The sequence below is a fragment of the Cinclus cinclus genome, chromosome 5 (assembly GCF_963662255.1).
Source record: "Cinclus cinclus chromosome 5, bCinCin1.1, whole genome shotgun sequence".
NCBI lineage: Eukaryota > Metazoa > Chordata > Aves > Passeriformes > Cinclidae > Cinclus > Cinclus cinclus.
The window spans coordinates 36,342,323-36,365,265 of NC_085050.1; the positions used below are offsets into that span (position 1 = coordinate 36,342,323).

Consider the following 22,943-nt stretch of genomic DNA (forward strand, 5'->3'; position numbering starts at 1 on the left):
CTGATGGGAATTCTTGAACAAATGTTAGTAACTTTCCAGAATTTTTCCACAACAAACTAGACACCCATTCAGCAGGTACATAAATGTTTTTTCTAAGATTGCTTTCCTCTTTAGGGCAAATGCTGTGAGAAACTATTGGAAGACTATTCCAACCATTGCTATGGTAGATCCATACTTATGTTACTGAAGGTAATTAGGCAGAGTTATTTAAAGAGAACAGTATTTCTTTGTTTCTGGTCTCTATTTATGCTCCATTTTAAAGGCACCAGGGTAAATCAAAACTGAATAAACTAACTAGCGCAGGGATGTCTAGTAAAGATAATCCTTCCTTCTTGAAGACAAATCTTAAGAAGTTATGGATTAAGAAAATATATGACAATGAAGACTATGGCTAGACACGGAACATGCAAATACTTGCAATTAGACACTAAGATGACTTCAGAGATAAATCACTACAGCTTAAGCATTCATGGAAGGAATCACTGCAACAGCATTAAGAAGAATATATGCAAACATGGTGTAGCACAGCACTCACGCCTTCAGTACAAGAAGCCTTAAGTAGCCTAATAAATATTATTTTAAGCATCAATTCAGATATATGAAAAGCAAATAACTGAATCCCATAAAAACAGAACTAAAAGAAAACAAAAGGTTTGCTTACTCTTCTTGACGCAAGTCATTAACGCTCCGATCTAATGAGATCATATCACTTGCCACCATATTAAACCCAAATTCTTTAATGCTGGCTTGAACTGATTCTTTGTAATCTGGTCCCAAAACATACGGCTTTGCTTCCTCTCCAGGGCCACCAACAACTCCATGAGGCTCAGGCTCTTTGGGCTCAAAATTGCCAAGGACTCCAGGTCGTAACACAGGATCTGAGTATACAAATGTCTGAGGTTTAAATGTGAGATACTGCCTCTGGATGATATTTTGCTGCTTGTTATCAACACCATGATGATTTAGTTCATTTTTGGCCTTATTTTTCCTTCGAATGGATTCCAAGTCCACTTCCACACCTTCAACATGAGGCCAAGGTACCACAGGTTTGAACTTCTCATTTCCTAGTCCTTTGTTTGGCAGGGGTCTGTTGGCTTCTTTGTCATCCTGTATACAGACACAGAGAAACAGCAGACCATATAAATTGATAATCCTTTATTTATTTACATCCAGTAGCATAATGCACTAAGAGCTGGTACTAAACATATGTTGAGCAAGTATCAAGATTTCTCTGTTGAGGGGCTCAATGAACACTTTTTACTAAAGCTACTGACTGCTGAAGGACATCACCAGCTGTTGTCCAGACTTACCTTGGTGAGTTGGTCCTGGAAATGACCGAACACCCAAAGCATTCCCAAAGACCAAATACCCATGTAGGACATGTTCACCTGAATGTAGTTTGAGCTGTAGTTCAAACAGATGTGCAAGGGGCACTGACAGAGCAATTTATGAAGGAGGTGACATGGAGGCAAACAGTGCCACAGCCCACAACATGGCATCCTTGGTCCCACTGTTGGACAAGGGGTGTTCCTGAGATTTCTACGGCTCAGACCTCAGCAGGGTCTCAGTGGTGGCTAAAAACATCCTCAGCTGGCAAAGAGTGCTGTATCTAAGAGTAATGGCACACTCACCTGTGGCAGCTGCCAAATATCATCCCTGCCCTCCAACCACACTCCTGTCCCCCAGCTCACTCCCACCAAACTCCTCCCTCTGCTGCAACAGCTTATTTACAGCTGGGGGGTGACACTGATGGCACTGAGGACAGCAGGCAGAAATGAGATCAGCAGCACAGACATGGCAGACCTGCCTGGGGAGGCAGTGCTGAGGCTGAAGAGAACTGCCACGGCCACTGGCACCTCCTGCAGCCTTGTTTAAAACAATTTTACTGTGCTCCTCCCTCTCTCCACACCAAGAGATTTGAAGTTCTCACTGAGAAGGAGGGCTGGCATTTTGAAAACTGCTCAGCATTTTCAGTGATCAGTGAGGGTTAGGACAAGGGTGGGTGAGTTTGGAAGACACTAGGCAGAAAGTGTCTGACTGTGAAATCTCCAGAATACAACAGCACCACCCATGAAAGCACTCCAAAACACACAGTCACAACTTTTTCCAGTACTACTTTCCAAGAGTATGACAGGGAAATGCTGCTGAAGGTTCAGATATCCTGCTAAAGTTGTTTATTTGTAAGCAGGACAAATGTTAGATTATTCAGAAATCTGCAGGAAACAACATGCATTTTTAGCAACTTCTCAGAATCAAACAAAATTTTGAGATTAGGAGGATGTCACCCATTCAAACCTGCTGAAGGCAGGTTCACAGTGAGATGGGGTTTCTGAGGCCTGTCCAGTCACACTCCTTTGTCCAGTTTCTTGGGACAACCTGTTCCAGTTGCTTGACCCAGCAAAGGTTTTTTTCCCCTCATACCTCAGTAGAAGTTTCTCACATTGCATCTTGTCCTTTCAGTCTGCAACCCTCAGAAGATTTTATTTCCATTTGCTCTGCGACTTCACGTTTTAGGGTGAGAAGATGCAATTAAGATTCCCCATTAGACTTTTTCTAGCCAAACCCAGCTTCCCTAGCAGGTTTTTGCTAGGTCCTCTGCATCTGTGAACATCTCTCCTGTGCTGGGGCAGTGTGAGAGGAGAAACCAAACAGAGTTCCAGACAGCTAAGGCATTCTAGGGCATCCACCCATTATGCACTCTGCCTTTACTGCAACAAGGGTACAATGCTGACTCATGTCCATGTTCAATTAAACCACATAATATTTCCTACTACATTACATTATTTTCTTCACATCATTCTGCATAAAAAAACCTTCAGAAATTAAGAAAAATACAGTATATAATATTTCTAGGTTAACATGGTAACAATGGGATAGGTTCCAATTCAAAATAAGGAGTTTATTTAAGAAACTTTCTGAGTTCTCTGTTACAGTTTGTACAGGGAGGGTATACAACATGCAAAAGTATAACATTATTCTGCTCTTCCATCATCATTTTTTTCAGGACTTTTTTCAAAAGCCAGTGTTAGGAAAGGGAAGTTTAAGGGCATGTGAAAAGGCATATTTTGCAAGAAAGTCGAAGGCTGTCATGGATCTAAATAAAGCCCTGAGAGGACTTTGGAAGAGAGCATCATCTCACACTTACCCTAGAAATCAAAAGGAAGGCTTTGCCACTAGACTGTCAGAACACTGCTGAGCTCTCAGTTCACATCTAATTCCTGCTCTGAGTGCGGAGGCAGCTATAAAAGCCAACAAAACAGTCAGCATCATCAGGAAGGATGCTTAAAGAGAGCATAATTTTGACTACATAAAATTCGATGCATTCATGTATTCAGTAGTATTTATTTCTGGTCTCCACATCTCAACAGGAGTTGGAAAAAGTGCGGAGTAGGGTAACCAAAATCAAGGAGAAGCTAAAAAGGTATCTTGAGATGAAAGACCAGAAAGGCCACTCATCTTTCATCTCCAAGACCCTGCAGTTTGGAGATGTGATGGCTGAGGGGTATACAACTGATGTTTAAAAAGTCATGAAAGTCATGGATAAACCCAATGGAAACCCACTGTTTACTGTGATGGATGACAGGTCCAGAGGGGGTCTGTAAAAGGGCTGCGAGAAACCTTCTGAAAATTTGAATTAAACAGCTGTAAATGCTGTAAGAGTCCAAAGAGAAGGCAGCATGGAAGTAGCCAGGTTTGCACACTGCTGCACGCAGTCACCATGCTGGATCATCAGTCTCAATCAGACAGGAATTTCTTATTCCCCTGACTTGTGTGGAATTAAATAACCTTTCATTCCACTTCCATTACCTATAAAACAGTTATGAGCTTCCACTTCGCCAATTCTTTGACTGGAGCATAACTCTTCTGAAAGAAATCTGTTTATTTTGCTGCTGTCAGAACTATGACTTATACTTTATTACATTTAGCCTCATTATAACTGTTATGCACAATTTGCATTATAATGCATTTATCTGTAGTTCCCTTCTACGCACTAAATATATTCCATATTTGCTGGCCTGGAAAAATACTTCCTAAAACAAGGAAATTATACACAAACACACAGACACACTCATCGACCCCCATTCCTCCAATATCTATGCACAGAGGACAAGTAAAATAGAAAGCATTTGTTGTGGGTTAACCTCTGCAAGCAGCTCAGCATGACACAGCTGTTCAATCCTTCCTCACTACCCCTGGACACAAATCTAAAACACAGCAATCATATGGGATGCTATGAAGAACATTAACTAAATATCAGCATTTTATGGATGTAAAAAAAAAATAAAATAGAAGATGAACTAGCAGTGTTTAAGTGCATGGTTATTTTTCCACAGATAAATGAGACAAGAATTTTCCAGATACCGTTTGGAAAAAAAGCGAAGTCAAACCACAATCAAAGAACTACTTCAGTCATCATTTAAAACCACAATGCCTTAGTCAGGAACTTCTAGGGCTTCCTCTCTCTTTTACGAGTTATAACCCATACTCCATTTAAAAGCAAAAGACTAAATTAATGACATACCAAAAAAACTGAAAGAATTTTTAATCTGTGTTCCTCACTGATTACAAGTTTGGCACAGGTAAAAGTAGTCATACAACAACAGTTAAACTGGAAGGCATGCATATAAAAAGAGATAAACAACAACCTTTCTAAAGTGGCAAAACAAGATGGTCTGAAAATTATTTTAAAAGCTTTGAAAGAGATGGTAACAGCAAAGTGAAGGGAGGGCTCAGAAGAAGTGAGCACAACATACATCTGAATACAGCACTTCTAGGTTGCCAGAAATGAGGGGAGAGAAGCAAAAGAAGACAAATAACAAAACCAACAAAATCTCATTACATCTTTATATAAAGGACACAATACAGAAGAACTTTTTTTCCACACATCATTACTTTTTCCCATAAGGTTGGACCTAGGTTTTCCTGCCAGCTTTCTAGATCCACTTTAGTGCATACCTCTTTAATTTCTGAATGTTTTTTTCAGTCCTTAGGGAAATATGTATGAGTAACTGCAATGGGTGTTCCCGAAACAGTGATGTGATATAAATACAGCCGCTACCTGATTTGTAAATTAAAAGAGGTTATTCACTGTCATTTTACTTCACAAATTAGGTGCCTTATTATGAAAGACAGGAATGCAGTTGAAGGTATAGAAAACATAACTGTTTCCCTTCGAAAACATGCCTATAAATTACACAAAGTATAAGGAAAGGCAGTGAGAGGTCTTAATAAGGCTGCAAGATCAGTCATCTGGTAGGAGGGCTGGAGTTGTAACTGGCAATAAAACTGCCAATGTGAAAGTTGCATAATCTGCTTTTCTTCAGTAACTAGTTCAAGACTGGCAACTCCCTAAAACCCTCTATGAAATAATGTCTGAAAAGAAAAGATTTTAGAAAAGTGGATTTGCTTCAGAATTTTCATTTGGGAACTTCAGAGCAAATAAAATAAGCAATGATTCCCTCAACACAGTTGTCTGACTCCCAAAGGGTTCCATCCCATAAGACTTCACACCATTCAGCCTCACCACAGTACACTCCATTTGAGCAATTAGAAATTCTACCTGCTGCAGGACCAGCTTCAGACCAAAGCACACCCAGCTTCTCAAACGAGGATAAAGATCTATGGCAATTCTGCTATCACTTAAAAAAATAAGTTAAAATAAAGCCTTTTCAATCACTACAAGTTTTTTGCACAAAAAGTCTGTTTTAAGCTCCACATGCAGCACTGCTTCTAAATCATATTTTGCTAAACCTTCCATCAAACAATCTTGTCACAAGACGACTCTGTTGAGCCAAATTAAGGCTCAAGTTAGACCATAAGAGTTCTTGTGACAGATATGAGCAATGACATTCAAGCCATCTGGCTTTAAAGGGCCATTTGCTGCCACGGTGCCTGGGCAAAACAGCCTCTATCCTGCTATGACTCCTCTCAGTGTATTTCAGAGGCACTCCAAAGGTGATGGAATGCATACTTACATGCTCAGTAGCTCCTACAGTGACTTTTAAAACTTGTGGAAAATTAGAACAGATCATTTATGAGAACTGCAGAAACACAGATAAATACAATTTGACAGTAAGTTAGAGAAAACTTTTTAAGTTTAGAAATGCATTGTTTGTAAAGCTAACAGACTGCTAAATCCCTCCATTGAATGCTTTGTGCAACCCAAGTGAGAAACCACGCTGTTGATGGTGTTTGTCAACAGCAGTTTCAGGAAAATATAAATCTGTAAGTTTTATTTTTATGTTCACAGTTGCCCTCAACCGGGACATACACTGACAATACAAAAATCTATTATGCAGTAAGTGCTACCTCTCCATAGTAGATTTCTGCCCCCTTAAATATCCTAGAGGAAACAGAACCGTTTTAAACAAGACCAATTCATATCTACCATCCTGGAATAAATTTTGGCACACAGAACTACTACGACTGTACAGCTTTGTACCACAAACACACTGCTATCTATGATGGCATCTCCAAAGAGCAAATAATCTAATCCTACAAGACAACAACCATATATGCTATTTTTTTGGAGTCTTCAGTGTGAAACTTGGTCAGAAGCCACTTATGAATCACAAAGTCCAAACAACTAAAAAGAATTTTGATTATATAAACAAGCAAACATTACACTATATGCATATTTATGTATATATGTGGGGGTCTGTGTGTGTGTATATATATATATAAATATACACACACATATACACAAGTATATTCTACTCACGGAAAAATATGTAACATTGAAGTGTAAATGAGGTGCAATGGCCACAAGCAGCTTTGGAGAAATGAGTATTGAGCAGTACTTTTATATTGGTGTGTTTTGTACTTCCACCTAGATCTGAGGAATGGCAAATAAAACCTTGTGGGTTGTTTTTTATTTCTTAGGGTTTTTTTTTGAAACTTAATTAAAAAAAAGAAGTAGGGTAACTTCCTCCTTCACCTGTTTTATAGATTTAAGAGCATTTATCAAGCTGATTGATGCGATACACTACTCATTGTCCTGCACCATCTTCTATCCAATATGTTATTTTTCTTTTAGATCCCAAGTAGCTTTTTCAGAGGAAAGTATTTTCAGGAATAGATACCTGTAATAAAACTGCTAGCCATTAGCATTGAGTGAAATCCCTTTCCCACTCATTCCTTATGTCCTATGGGATAGGCAGAACAGGATAATCACTGGTACATCTACAGTACAGAAGTTACTGAGTTTTCAGTAGATATCAGCAGACCACAGCCATTAGTATTGACTCAGCCCACTGAGAGAATAAGAGTAGCAGTACTTTTGAGACCCTAGATTACATATGCTAGACAAGGCGGAACAATTTAGTGGGGAGTCAGATCAACAATTTTATTCTGTTTTATAATTTACATTTCTGAGATAGGAGAGCATTGCTTGAGGAAAAGTGGTATGTCCAAAAATAAGAAGGGCACATAGTAAAGAAGAGAAACTGTTTTCAGAGATGTGAATTTAGTAACAGCTCAATATTCTGCTGTAATGAAGCAGTTTGACAGAATTTAGCATTCAAGTTCTGTGTGACTTGCATTACAGTACATGAACCTCTGTATCACTAATTCCAATTAGTGGATAAAAACAACCTCTTGTTATCTAGTAATAAGTCTAAAAACTAACAATATTCACTAACATCTGAGGTCATCTCTGCTGGTGTTTGAACCTGTGAGTTCAAGGAAGACACAGAGGAAGATAAAGCTTAGTTCATCAACTATTTCATTTTTTTAATGGTTGTTCTCTGGGCAAAAAGATCAGCTAGCTCTTCCTGTCTTCTTGGATACCATCTACTTTATCATGGCAGAAGCATTCATCTAGGACAGTGACTTCAGGCTAATGCTGCACACTGCCACGGTCTGCAGACAGCATTTCACAAGGTCACTCTCAAAGCACAGAAACTGGCATTAAGCTATGGAAACCCCTCAGATAACAAATCCTATGGAAAAAGGAAGAATACTTATTTTCAGTGGAAATAACCTGATTCCCTGGTTGTTTGCCTAGCAGAAGGGAACATAATCAATCCTGAGTTTCACCTGTTTACTTGCAGAACACCTTGTTTAAAGATGTATCCAAACTCGGATGTCAGTGTGATACCCATCTAAGCATCTCATTTAAATGAAATTGTTCTGTTACGATATTATCTTTCATTTGCAAGGGGAGCTAATGATACATCTGCCATCCTCTCTGGTCTTGCTATGCACATATAATTTAAAACTCATGCAAAGTAATGCAATCCTGCCACAACTGCCCTTTCAACTTGCACCGCTTTTCCCCCTGTCCCTGGTCCTCACTCCCTCTTCCAATGACACTACTCTCCCAGAACTTACTGCTAGATATGTCTCTCCTGAAGTCTGAATTTTCTACTAATGCAATTTTCACACTCATACTCTTCTGGTCCAGACTTCCTTTACTTTGGGAAGTTCAGATAACTTCACTGAAAGCACAGACTACCCAGAGGCCTGGCCAGAGTACTCTGTGCCAGATTCAGTCTCTTACAAGGGATGCCATTGGTCACCCAAAACTTGCAAACTTCACTTTCTCACCTTCAGGGAGATCTAAGAGTACAAAAAATGACAGATAGACCATGGCCTGTACCTTACCTATTTTACACGATGCCTCCTTAGGGGAGGTGCAGTACCCCTCAAATTCCTCTGTGACAAGCAGTTTTACAATTAGACTCTGCCTGACTGAAAGCAAGTAAAAATAAAGACACTGAGTGCTTCAGAACAAATCTCTGTAAAAAACAGCAGTCTTAATGTCCTCCTTTTCACTAGCACTCAGCACTTGGGGAATACTGAACCAGCTCTTAAACTTACAAATCTCCTTCCTCCTTCCTTGAGATCCAACTCTTACTTAGCTTTTATACATCACATCCTGCCACTCCTGGTCCTGTCACACTAACCCTGGTCCCATCTGTAGTTCAAAAGTCACAGTGTATTAAAGAAGCCTTCACAGAGATCCATTTCATTCAAAGACCCCACTTATGCCCAATAACTTTGCAGACTTAACCACAAGCAACCACAGACTTATAGAATGGCTTCGGTTGAAAGAAGACCTTGAAGACCACCTAGTTCCAATCCCCCACCATGGGCAGGGGCATTTTCCACTAGACCAGTCTGCCTAGAACTACATCCAACGTGGCCTTGAATACCTCCAGGGATGGAGTGTCCACAACTTCCCTGGACAACCTGTTCCAGTGTCTCACCACCTTCACAGGTAAGATTTTTTCTAATATCTGATCTAAACTTACTCTCTTTGTACCTTTCAAAGTACCTCTCCTTGTGGCTATGGAGAGTACCATGTAATCTGGATAGTAATTAATGAGATCTGAAACAGAAAGTCTCAGATAAATACATGAATAAACAGATATCAAATAAATCTGTCCTTGATTTTCTAACTTAAGGCTAGCTTTTAAGGAAGCAAAATAGTCTCTCATCATTAAGATTACAATCACTTCCAAGTAACAGAAATATTCTTAAACTGAATCATAAATGAAGCTGCTGCATTACCTAAGGGAATGTATTTTAGTCTCTCCCATGCTCTAGAAATGAGAACATATTGACACTAGTAACCTGTGCAATAAAAAGAACACAAAACTGTATCTGTAGCAGCTTGCTGCAGAGTAACAAAAAAGTTGTTAGAGGACCCTTGATAAGACAGAAGTATGATTCAAAGCTTCTTAAATCCTCTCCTTACAGTCAGCACACTAAAGATGACAGAAAAACTTTAAACTCAGAATAGCAAGAATTTATTGCAAGTTTATTACAACTAGACCAATCAACATTTTCAGAAGAAGAATTAATCAGAGAAACACAGAATGGCTTGGGTTGGAAGGAACCTGAAAGATCTCTCATTTGCAACCCCCTTGCCATAGGCAACTTCTACCAGACCAGGTTGCTTAAAGCTCCATCCAACCTAGCCTTGATCAAGTAGGACAGAACATAAAGAAGCACAAAAGCAAATATCTCCCTACACACTGCATCTTTTCAGGTGTGTTTTTGCTCCTGGCTAATTAAATGGCTTTCTTTGTTGTATCCAAGAGGTCCTCGAGGAAACAGAGACCTGCCTGCACTGATCCTGGCTCTCGACACAAATTGAGGAGAGACAAATACTGTACATCCTACAAGGTAAGTCAGTTTAGGTTAATCACTTAAGATTGATCTAATAAACCACCAGCTGACCCAGTGACTGTAGAACAATCTGCCACCAACAGGTTTTCAAATATCCATAACCTTCCTTCTTTCTCTGCCCAACAAAAGTACATTTCTACATACTGCAGCCAACTTTGTCATTAGCATGTATTTAGCATGGTATTTCAAATTCAAACTTTTGTAGAGTATCACCCACATTAATTCATTCTTAAACAGAGACTGCAGTGACTCAGATCTCCAAGCCAACAAAAAAGCACCTGTTAGTTATATTTACCCTCAAATACACCATATGGGTTACTACACCATAGATGAAACTCCACACAAATTCAAAAAAACCCCAAACTAATTTGTATGCCAGTTGAGTTATTTCATGCTAAATCTAGCCATTTGACATTTTATTGTATTTTAGTTGTTCAGAATGCTGTTATGATAACAGCCAAGCCCCATGAAGAGGCCTAAGAGAAGGAGAGCAACAAGCCCTGGGGTAGAGTTCTACTGCAGTACCAGAGAAAATCTGTTCTAGGTAAGCAAAGCCCATCAGACTCTGACCCAGCTTTCCAATATAAAGTCTAGTTTCTGATCTAGTCTTGAGAGCAGAGACACTAAAGACCCCATCAATTTCAGTTTTCCTTCTTTTCCTGAAGCCACTCTTCACATCAAGTCTCAGGAGATATCAAGTTGCATCCACGCACAGAAAGGCCAACACTTGCTGCCTAGGAAGTTAAACCCTTTTTTCACATAAAAAAAGGAATGCAAATAATTGTTTTTCAACTTCTCAACCTGGAGGGTGCCTTGTTGCACAAGAGGATCAGCAAGGTGACTTGCTCCTGAAGCTGATGTGCCAGATGCTGTAGGGTATCACAGGGGGAATAAAGCAGCAGATGAACAATGCATTTCTAAAATAAAAAAGGTGCATGAAACTGGCTTCTAGGGACACAGCCAACTCCAGAGCAATGTTTAAGCAGATGAAGGCTATGGGAAATCTCCAAATACTTAGAATTCTAGTGGCTCTAATCAATATCACCATCGCTCATTTCTGTAGACATTTACTGCTGTGTACTCAGTTCAAATGCCACCTTCTGTTCCCCTTTTAATTTCTCTCTAATTTCCAGTTTTGTTTACAATGTTTTGATGAAGATGATGCCATTACTTACCCTATTTGAGAAGGGGAGAAGGTTAAGGCAAGAAATTTTTCCAACTCTTTCTTCCAGGCAAAAGATAAATATCAGGAAATCTCTTCTGAAAAATGGACTGCAGAAATGATGGCACAAAATGTAGGATGTTTTTATCCTGTCTCCCTCCTCCAAGTGATTAAGAGCATCACATTTGCACGGGGCTATGTGGCTTGGAGCAATACAATCAGATTTTGAAAACAATGTTTAATCAGAAGCATACTTGAGCTGTAGCAAATTGCTTCACAATACTTTGACTAACACCTTTCTGGCCTATGATGCAAGAAAAGAAAAGGAAACATAACAGAATTAGACAACTGTCCACAAATTTTCTTTTTTAGAGGGATTTTATGAACACTTAACTGAAAAATTATGAGTATTAAGAACAAAATGGACAATTGCATGAGACATAATCTCTATGCTGAGCTGACTGTAAGATGCAAAAGGGCTTCCAGATTTCAGGTCTTCATGACTCCTAGAGTATTCCTTACCCTCTTCATTAAAAAAACGCATTGAATTTTTTTACTGTCTTTGCACTGTAATAAGAGGCTAGCAGAAGAGGACTTTTTTTAGTAATGTAGATATGCAACTTTACTGATTAATAAAAATTAAGAAGAAAAAGAGCCTGAATACCTAAAAATAGTGTTGTATTGATGTCTTAGCAATGTAGTACATGCTAATCCATGTAGTCTAACTCTTTCTACAGTATTATTCTACTGCTGCCCCATGTTTATACCATCAAGTGCTTGGCAAACAATTCCTGTAGATTTTGCAATCAAATGGAAGGAAGACAAAACAGACATGAGAATGAAATAGTTTGCTGCCATATTGCCACAGTCCAGAACAGTAACACCTCTATCACTTGGACGTTTTCTCTGGTAATTTCTCAGTTCTTAATTGCTCCTGCACTCTGTGATCTTCAGCTCCACCACGTTTGTCTTCTGTGCCCAGCAGCTGGTCACAGTGTTTATTTTCCACCCAGTGTTACTGAGTTACACTTTGCTGCAGATGCTAAGAACTTTATTCCACAGCCATTAATAGCTCAGCAGTAACAAACATCTCCTTCCCATCCCAAAAACCTCCTTCATCCTTTTTCTTGGGAAGCTGTGCCCTCCAAGGTGAAAAGGCTTAAAACACAGCATCACTCAAGAGCTTCAATACAAGATTTGTTCTCATCACTACATTTCAACATTAAATTAAGCTTGTGACCCTTCTAGTTGAGTCATTGTTCCTCCCATGTTTTGTTTCACTCTAGGAATAGCCTTCATTTTAAGCATATGTTTCAATGAGATCTTAAAAACAGAACTCATGTTTATTCATATAGATGTTAGGAATTTTTAAGAATACCTAAGATATCCTCTGTCCAGCTTCATTTCCTTCCAAAAAGGAAAAATTATTCTCCGTTTCCTGCATAGCATTATTACACAGCAATCTTGGAGGGAGCAAGGCTTTTAGTTTTACCAAGACCAAGGAATGCTCTCTATAAATTGAAGGAAGAAATAAATAAAAACCTGTTTCTTTTAGACTGAAACTACCAAAATGTAAGTAATTCAGTTTTAAGCTGCAGAGATAAGCAGGTAAAAACAAGGAGTTTTCTCACTTTTACTGACCTGATCCTTTCCCTGATCCCACTGGTGGGGGAGTGGGTGAGCGGCTGCGTGGGCTTGGCTGCTGGCTGGGCTTAAACCACAACACAAGCATTCACTTTGAATTAAAAGAGTTACAATTATAATCCATAACCTTACTATAGATAATATCCAACTTATATTACTTTTCAGAAAAAGCCTGAGAAAGAAACAAAAACTATCATCAATTGTCATGTTCTAAGTGGCTGGGGACAGCTTTTCCGGCTCTCCAGGCATCAGCTGTGAACACTGCACTGGTTCAAACCTGCAGAGGAACTTCATTCTTGTTTCTCAATCATCTGGGGCAAATGCATATTTAAAAATCATGCATTTCTTTTATGTAACTGTTGGGGGTTGGTTCTCTCCCTTTTCCCTCTGTGGAATTTTCCCCATTGTCATGCTAAGATACCTGTTGACTGGGCCCTGGTGACAAGGGGGAGGGGAGAGAGGAGGGAAACCCCTCAATATCCAAACATCCAGAAGAGGAAGCGGAAGGCTCTGGCTCTCCCCATTTCCCCGCGGAGTTCGGACGAGAAGGACGATCGCTGCCTGTGTCCCATCCCTGCCATCCCAGCACCAGGAACCATCCTCACTGCTGTCAGACCCTGCCCTGCTGCCTTCTCACTTTAACCTGCCATCATCCAGCACTCTGTTGAGCACCAGGACCCACACCGTGAGCGGAGAGCTCTCTCTCCATCTCTCTCTCCCCCTGGGACAGCGCTGCCATCACCCCCAGCCCTCCTGCGGCTCTGCGGGACCCGCCCGCCCCCAGCACCGGGAACTGCAGCTCAGGGAAAAGGTGCCTGCAGCCAAAAAACACTGGGACTGAGTTACTGTTCTGTTTGTGGGTAATTTCATAGCTGTTGTTGTTCTTGTTTGTCTTGTTAGATAAACTAGTAAAGAACTGTTGTTCCTACCCCCATATCTTTGCCTGAGAGCTCCCTCAATTTCAAAATCATAATAATCGGAAGGAAGGATCACATTTTTCAGTCCGGAGGGGGGCTTCTGCTTTCCTTGGCAAGCACCTGTCTTTCAAACCAGGATAGTAACACAGCCAGTAAATGACATTTACAACACAATAAATCCATCACTAATGGACACACTAGATCAAGGGATTCAGTTTTCTGTACTATATCTTGTCTGCCTCAATTCTTAAAGACAGATACTTCAATCTCATTTCATATTTCTTGCTATTAAGGAGCAAAGTGCATGATTAGATTTTCATTTATCTTGAAATATTGTCACCATTCTCAAGCTTTACCACAATGTATTTCTGTCTTCTTTTTCAAACTGCTTTTTAGAATTTGATCAACCCTACAGTTTTGAAAGTTTCTTCAATGAAACAGCCAGCTAAAGCCAAAAACTGCATTTTATGCAAATTATGCATATAGTCTGAAACCCGCTTCTGTAAGTTTCATGTGAACTCCCAAATGACTTCAAAAATTCAGAGTATCTATGTAATTACCTTGTGTACTGCTTGACTCGACAAGAGAAGGGAAATAACTTGTGATCAATTGTGTTCTCTGTGATTTGATCTCATCTTTCCTTGGCCTTCATTCCTGGTCTTTCCTACATAGGATAATGTGTGTGGTATTTGCCAATAAATCAGTTATAGTCTACTGAACCATTGAGGTCAGATAAGTTCTTATCTGCACCAAATACTTTTAAAAGAACAAAAAAATCATCACAGTACATGCATTTGGAGCATAAAAAGAAAAATCTGCATCAACATTGAACTAATAAAAACCAATTTATTGAACAGATAAATCAATCTTGGTAGACTACTCTTTCTGTGACACATACAGCTAGTGATATTGTTTGTTTTGCTGTGAGGTAAACATCATGAATATAAAAATCTATCTTACAGCTTTGCTATAGAAGCCACATAACATGTTAGCACAGCCCGGGTATCTGCATCTTTTAGACAGCCAGCAAGAATGCTATGATATAATCCACAAACTTCCTTACATGGGCTCCACTACACCAGCCTGCTCTCCACTGTACTTCCAGCTTTGCACATTTCTCCACACCTGCCATGCAGTATCTTTTATTTGGAGCATGGAAGCCAGTGTGGGTACCTTGAGACCACGGGATCAATCAGAAAGGCAGACACACTGCACCTGAACTTCAAGTAATGGACTGCCCTGACATTTACTTTGTTAGTGCAGATGATCCACGGTGGTGCCACAGTATAAACTTGAAACTGTATGAGACTAATGATCAAAACATTACTCTCCAAGTCAATGCTAGGAACTGACATCCCACTGCCTTATCTTAACATGGCACCAAAGGATGAACTTCTAGCCCTGAACATCTTTTGAGAGACCTCCTCAGATCTGGCAGATCCTAAAGAGACTTTTAACATGACCTTTGTGCTTCCAGCTCAGGTACACTATGGCTGGCATTTCTGAACACACATCTGGGGAAAATGCAAGTGAAAACAGCATTCTCCCATGTGCACTGACTCGTCAGCAATGGGATCCACTGTTCAAATTAATGGGTGTACAACACACAAAAAAGACACATAAAGTTCCTTCTTGCTCAGAAAAAATGGAAGTCAGTTTTCTCAGCATGGTGCCTCTGTCTGCAGGATACTTTCACCATCCAACCAGCATAGCAACAGGCATTTCTCTGAAGCAACACAATCTTTTCAACAAATGTTCACTTCTTGTTAGCACTTTTGTTATGAAATCTGAAGTTCTGGCAATTCAGACTCTCCATGCAAATACTGAGAATGGAACATTAGCAAAAAATTGATCTCAAAATGACAGCGAGCCTTTCCTCAGGGTATAATCACCCTAGTAATGCTGTTTCCATCTGGAGTGACTTCCACAAGCCCTAGGCATGTGCACGACTTGTGGGTTTCAAACAGGGCTGCTAATAACTGCATTTATGAAAACTGTGCCCTTCACTTACTGCATCTAACATAGAAGAGACATTACAAAGTCTACTTATGGTCTATCCAGTTCATTAAATGGGTGTTTAAATTGAAATGCAGTTCACTGAATCAAGACCTTTACGTGCTAGCCTTGCAATTTAACTTCTAACAAAGACAATTTTGTAAAAGCCTGACAGAAAACTCAATTCAAAAGCCCTCTGCAGTCCCTGAGAAAGAGAGCCTGTTGTCTCTAAAACAGCAAAATCTGGCCTGCAGCTGGAAAATGAAGAGTCAGTAAGGCAGTTCATACTTTAGTCTAACTGGGGAGTGAGACAGTGCCTCCCAGGAGGAAGAGCTGCAAAAGAAAACTGTCAGCATTTCAATCTTCAGTATAAGAGAGAAGCTACATACATCAAGCATCAAATACCACAGAAGGATGAACTGGCAAATGTACCAGGACAGGACAGTAAATAGTACAGAACTGCTTACTGTACATCAAAACAGAATCAGCAAAAGAAACCAAAATCCACAAGGAGGATACTCCAATCAAAATACACACATACACACACACAAATCCACTGCATTTTGCTACTATTCAATAACCTGCAAAACTCTTATACTGAAAATGGTAAGGAATAGCAATATAAAAGTGCTTCCTCTCTAAGAGACCCTACATTCTCATGCTTGTCAACCACGCCAATATCATTGCTGCCAATAATCAGTTGCCTTTTGGGATGACGTGCTTTCTTTTGAGAAGTTCTTACATACAAATGACAACAGCACAACACAAGAGGTACATGCTCTGTTTAAAACTGTCATATGCAAGTTATCCAAATCAACATTTTCTCAATATATTACTTGATTATCTGATACAGACTTGGACAAATATTGTAAGTTAAGATAGAATAAACCAGATTGATTCACTGCTGCACTAAACATTTCTGGTAAATGATATAAATAAAGAAAAACAAACAAACAATCAAAAATTCCATCAAAACCTGGAACTTCTCGCTTTTCATTTCACTTCAATGAAGAAAACAACAGCTTAAAAATAAGGTACTAGGCAGCTTTCCATTTCTAATAAATTTCACCAGAACATGAACAGCATAACTATGCATTAGCTGTTGCTTCAGACACAGTGTTTTACCTGGAAATAGCATATTTTCCTTCTGTTTTGTATAGCACTTCCAGTTCTATAAATCCTGACAGTATGGCAACTGCAGATTTGTAAAGGATGTCAGATTTATTTAAGACATGGCAAAGAAAAAAAAAATCACTTGTCCATTCTTCCTACGAGTGAAGAGGCTCAAAGCTAACTTTCCCATTTGATTTAAAAAGCAAAGTTTGGAAGGCTTCTGAATGTTAACACTGATGCATTATAGCAATGTTTATCTTCTCATCACTGCAGATATACTGGGAAACCTGAAGGGGATATTTTCCATCTCTGCTGCAATAAGAACTGTGGAACAGCAGAAATATGAGTTACAAGATCCACCTAGTTTTTGCAGAAGATTTATAAAAACTGTATTTTTTAGCTGCTGCAGATGAGCTGCCTTTAAATTTTTGTTTTTGCTAATTTGTTTTGGATTTAAACCTCTGTCTGATAGATGCTGGATATTTCAGGCTGATGTTATGGAGTGGGATGGCTACATTTTTGCAGTCAGTTTACTTCTACACCATGCATTTTTGTCCTGTCTGCATGCTAACGTGAGCACCTTTACAACTGCATGCTGAGCTGGATCAAGGACTCCCCACAGACAGCTGCATGAGCATGTCAAAAGAATTTGGCATCCATAAGCAGGGTAAACACCAGTGCTGAGCTAGCTCAAAACAGGAGTGGGGCAGGGGGAAAGCTGCTGGAAGTGAGGGGTAGCTGAAAAACAGAGTGCCTGGGAGTAGCAAAACACAGAGAGCACTGCTGCCTCTCCAGCTGTCTACAACCATCACTTGTGCACAGGCACACAGAGCGCTCAAGGGCTGCCCATCCTCAGAGCTCCCAGCACCTCTGAGGGACACCAGGGAGAACAAGTGCGTGCAGAACGGCAGGACAGCAGATGCCTGACTTGAGAGGATTGGCTTCTTTTGTACCTTCAAAACAAGACTACACAACTCAAGTACAGCACTACACAGAGTCCAGAGGAGGGCCAGAGGGACGGAGCACCTCTCCTATGAAGCCAAGCTTGGTTCAGCCTGGAAAAGAGAAAGCCTTGGGATGGCCTTAGAGCAGCCTTCCAGCACCTAATGGGGCCTACAGGAAACAGGGAGAGGGACTTGTAAGGACAAGGGAATGGTTTCAAACCGAGGGAGGGTCAGTTTATATTATATATGGGGAATTATTCTTTACTGTGAGGATGTTGAGGCATTGGACCAGGCTGCCCAGAGCAGCTGTGGATGCCCCATTCCTGGAAGAGTTGAAAGCTGGGTTGGACAGGGCTTTGAGCAAGCTGGTCCTGTGGAAGGTGTCCCTTCCCACAGAAGGGGGGTTGGTGCCGGAAGATTTTTAAAGTCACTTCCAATACAAACCATTCTATGGTTCTTGTGAACAAAACAAACATCAACAAACCTTCCCCACCAAATTCTTCTCCTTAAACATTTCTTCTCATTTGGAAGAGACCTACTTGCTGTGCTGAAAAGGCAGAGGCACACAAGGCAGCATGCTTGTGTGTTTAGGGTCAGATACTCATGGTGTATTGTGAGCATCAGAAACAAAAGAAAAGCAGACTTGCCCAGTTGTGTGGTTTACTGAGCCACCACGCTCAGATCCTGTATCAGAAATAACCCAACTGGAAATAATCCAATTAGGAGAAGCCCACAACAGTAAACCAGATTGTTTTGAGTGGTCTGTTCACTTCCCCATGGGGTGCTGCTTGTCTTCCCCATGAGCCCACAGCTGCTTTCCCAGGGATTCCTGTGGCACTATGGCAATGCAGGAACACCATTATGCCCTACACAACAAAGAATGCTCCTATTAAATATTCTTAGCAATATGAATCCCCCTTTCTTCTTTCAAATAAATTATAAAAACAAAGGATTATTTTCTTTCTTACTACAGTAGTAAGTACTGCACCTTCATATTCATGGAGGAGAGAGAAGATGTGCATAACCAGCAGTTGCCCTCCACTATGAGAGGGCCCTTCTCACTTTTCAGGGAAGTTCTGAGTCTCAATAGAGTTTTCATTAAAATATATAGATAGAACTGGTGACTTTTCACAGCATGATGATTTGAATACATATTTCTAGTTGTCCAAAGCTACTCTTTCCTTAGAAACTGCACCCAAATGACAGGCAAAACTCCTTTCCACGAACTTTCTCACTCCTGTATCCAATCTTTTATACCACTACAGCTAGATAAGAAAGGGTATTAGGGAATGTGTCAGCCTAGTGCTGGTACCTCTTCAGTCTGCAGACAAAATAAGTTAAGAAACCAAAAAAAGTAAACACATTAAGGTAAAGGAAAATCATGGAGGTTAACACACACTGGGATAAAACCAGCACCAGTTATAAAACATTTGAGTCACCAAAACTGGTCTTTTAAATGTAGTTTAAAGTTCCTTTGAATGCTATAGACCATACAGTATAAAATCAGTTAAGGAACACTGAGGCGTGACAGAATTAATAAATGCATGTAGGGCAGAAAACGGACTTCCTGGAGGAAACTTGTTGGGGTTTGGTGTCAGGCTATGAATAGATCCACTAAATATACACTGCTGAAAAGTTTCCACATATAAAGACAAAGACATATAATATCAGAAATCTTAACTTCCTCATCAGCAATACTCAGCTTTAAAATAAATGTCCATGAATTTTATTAAATATATTAAAAATATGGTGCTCTGCAAGAAAAAAAAAAATTTAGTTTGGAGAGTAAAACAAGGAAAAAAACAAATAATTATTCTGACATGTAAAAGCATTTTTATCAATGAACACTTTAAGGCATTAGAGTCAAGATTATTCTGTTATGCCAATAAAATATATTTTTAAAGCATCAACCTAAAAATTATAATGAATTCTGCTTGCAACATCATGCCTTTGGTGACATTAAGTAGTACATTATGGTTGGTAGATAAACCAAATTACAGATAAAAGTTCTGTCTGTTTCTTAAAAATTAACAGCTGTGAAGCCATTCCTGGAAAATCATGATTGCTGGGATTAGACTGTAAACAGTATTTTGACAAGCTATCAGTACAGAATAAATTCTTGCAAATATCATACAAGATAAAACCTGTTCAAAAACCTGTTTAATCTCCCTCTCTTTTGCAGCAATGCTAACTGGCCCAGTCTACCGGTAAAAATTTTGGTGCTTAATGTTAAAGGCTGTTAAGTTTCTTTAATCAAAGACATGAATTGTAGAGTTTATAATGAAAACTTATTTTTTACATAAAGCCCTTAGCATGTTATCTCCTGTGATAAACCCATTGGAAGATATATTGCCCAAACTATTACAAAGTCAGGAGGAGAAGTCTGACCATTTGTCTTTCTTTCTTACTTCCAGATATCTATCACTTAATACCTTACTGCAGCACAAGAAAATTCTTAAGCTGTTGAACAGGGGGTCGTGAGAATATGCCTAATGAACTTCTCAAATTCGCATAAAGAACGAACGATGAAAAAAAACCAAAATGAGGATGAAGAAAAGAAACAGAGTAAATGAGGTATTCATCCTTTAGCTGAGGATGACATTGGAATAAAAACATGAAACAACCAAGATGCAAGATCAACACTAACATGGGCTTGTGCTGGCTGCAGTCAATCAATGTGCACCATCAAGGCTACTTGCAAGGATCCAACCATACCTTTGTCACCTGATGCAAATGTGCAGGATTATTTTTTAAAGTTTATTTTAAAGAAGAAAACCACATCGTTTCCAGTAAATATAAATGTTAAGAACTGAGAATCAGTGTCTCACACACTTCACTGTAAGTCGAGCAGCCTCTCTGTTCTCGGCTTAAGAGCAGAATCATAAGTGGGTACCTCTGGTTACCTGCAGTCCCTGTGTGCATTTCACCACACACATACATGCAAGTAAGCTTTGATTTGGAAATTATGCACCCCTGGGAAATATTATCAAAACAAATGCATCCCAAAGAGGCAAAAGGCATCTCTCAACCACAAGATTTAGGCATATGAAAATCAGAGAAAACAGGACATAGGACAGATGAAGTGTGCTCAAGGACAACAGATTTCAAAGAATTCTAATTATTTTTAAAGTAGGCCAACCCCCAGGACATATCCATTTCATCCAGAAAAATTAATCCAGCCTGCTCCCTGTCATCCTCTTTTCCCAAGGCCCCTCAGGCATACACAAAGATTAAAAGCCACATGAACTATCCTGGCAGTCTGCTCCCTTTTATCACAACAGCTTGACAAGTCCCCTGTCATCACCAGTCCTGGTAGAAGATAATAACGGGAGCACAACTTGTTAACTCCCTGAGAGGTGACTGATATGCCTATTCATGCAAAAGGTAAGACTGCTCTCTAAGACAGAAACTCTGCATCTTGCAGAGATTTCTCCCCCACTGTTTCTCTACACAAAATAATGGGGATGACTTTGACACTTTTAGACACCTAACTCTCTGCTCTGTCAATGAGCACTCAAGGGTCTTATCATCCACTGCCAAAGCTGGGCCAGAGTAACCATTCGCCCCAAGTCCGGCATCAAAGTCTTGTCCCAGACTTGATTCCAGCATCATGGATAGCTGCTCTCCTTGAGGATCGTTGTCAGATGAGCTTGAAGGATGATATTATTATACCTGGACCTGCTCAAAGAGTTTCACTGCCTCACTGTCAGGTTAACACTTCTTGGCCTTTCTTAGCCCAGATGTTCCTGTAGTGTTTACATAAACAAAAAAAAAACAAAACAAAACAAAACAAAAGGCAAGTATTTAAGTAAACACAGTAAGGAATAGAAGACTCACCAAGATCACACATACGCATCCAAGGAACTAAATCACAGTCTTACTTCAGAAACCCAGGGCTGGAATACCTCTACAGAGAGTACTTGAGACCTCTTTACTAACTTGGTAAATCTCATGCTGTAGGAGTATCTTACTTACATCCACTGAAATACCAGAATTTGGAGCTGAAGATCTCCAAAAAGCTATCCAAAAGGCAGCAGGAGATTCTTACCACTCACCAACAAGAGCTGAGGCACAGGAAACCCATGAAGCATCCTTCTGTATTTGAGAGTTCTTGGTTAAGAATTCTGTGATTAGAAGTGGGTGACACATTTACCATGGCAGAATCTGATATTCCATCAAAAGAAGCAAACAATAAAACCCACCTACTGCACATTTCTATCTCTGCTGTTTACTGAGATACTCTTTTCATGCCATCACTACTGAAGGTGTTGGCTCTGTACAAGCAGAACATACTTCATAAAGGGAAGGGAAATAAATGTGGAAAACATGGAAGAGGTAAGAAACAACCAATATATTTCATAGCTGCAGTTTAAGGCTTCTCATAGACTTTGAAATGTTAAAATAACACTGTGGGAGATGGAACAGCAGAGCCCGAGCAGGGGAAGCAGTCCAATAAAAGCAATATATTACAAGCCTTGAAGAGCTGACTTCAAGGCCTCATCTAACTGAGAGTGTAGCAAAACTTGCTTCAAGACCAAAGCATGCAGAGAACAATTAATTTTCTCTGAAGAACCCATTATCTTAATACTGTCTTTCTTGATCCTCTTTCCTCAATAGGAAAAAAAGGAAACTTTTTTTGAAGAGGTAGCTTGGTTACTTTTCTAAGGTTTTATTTCAAAATGTTATTGCAGATGAGAAATCTTCTACAGCAAATTTAAAATGGTAATAACTCAAAAGAATGACAATGCCTCAACATCTCAAAACCATAAAGGCAGGAACTGAGAAATAAATTGGGATGCTATGCTTTGGTCCTTTGTTCATTTATTAATGCTTAAAAAGAAAATGCTTTACTGCTAGTTAAAACCAAAGCAAATTTTAATCCCGAAACTGTGGCATAAATGCTTGAAAAAGACTATAGTTGATTTCATAAAAATGTTGTAATTTTTTTTCTAAAACACAGTATTTAAAGTAATACTGTTCTCTTTAATAAAAAGATCAACTCAAGTCAGAACAGCTCTTGCTGAGCCATTTTCA

At 39.6% G+C, this 22,943-nt stretch overlaps 1 protein-coding gene across 2 annotated transcripts in view; it reads right to left on the bottom strand.

Annotated features, from left to right (window-relative positions):
- Positions 1-22,943, bottom strand: part of GALNT7 (polypeptide N-acetylgalactosaminyltransferase 7) — a 69,841-nt gene that overhangs the window by 37,131 nt on the left and 9,767 nt on the right. For both annotated transcript variants that reach the window (XM_062493623.1, XM_062493624.1), the window contains exon 2: positions 662-1,107. In XM_062493623.1, the coding sequence (XP_062349607.1) occupies positions 662-1,107 (446 nt within the window). The remainder of the gene's footprint in view (positions 1-661; positions 1,108-22,943) is intronic.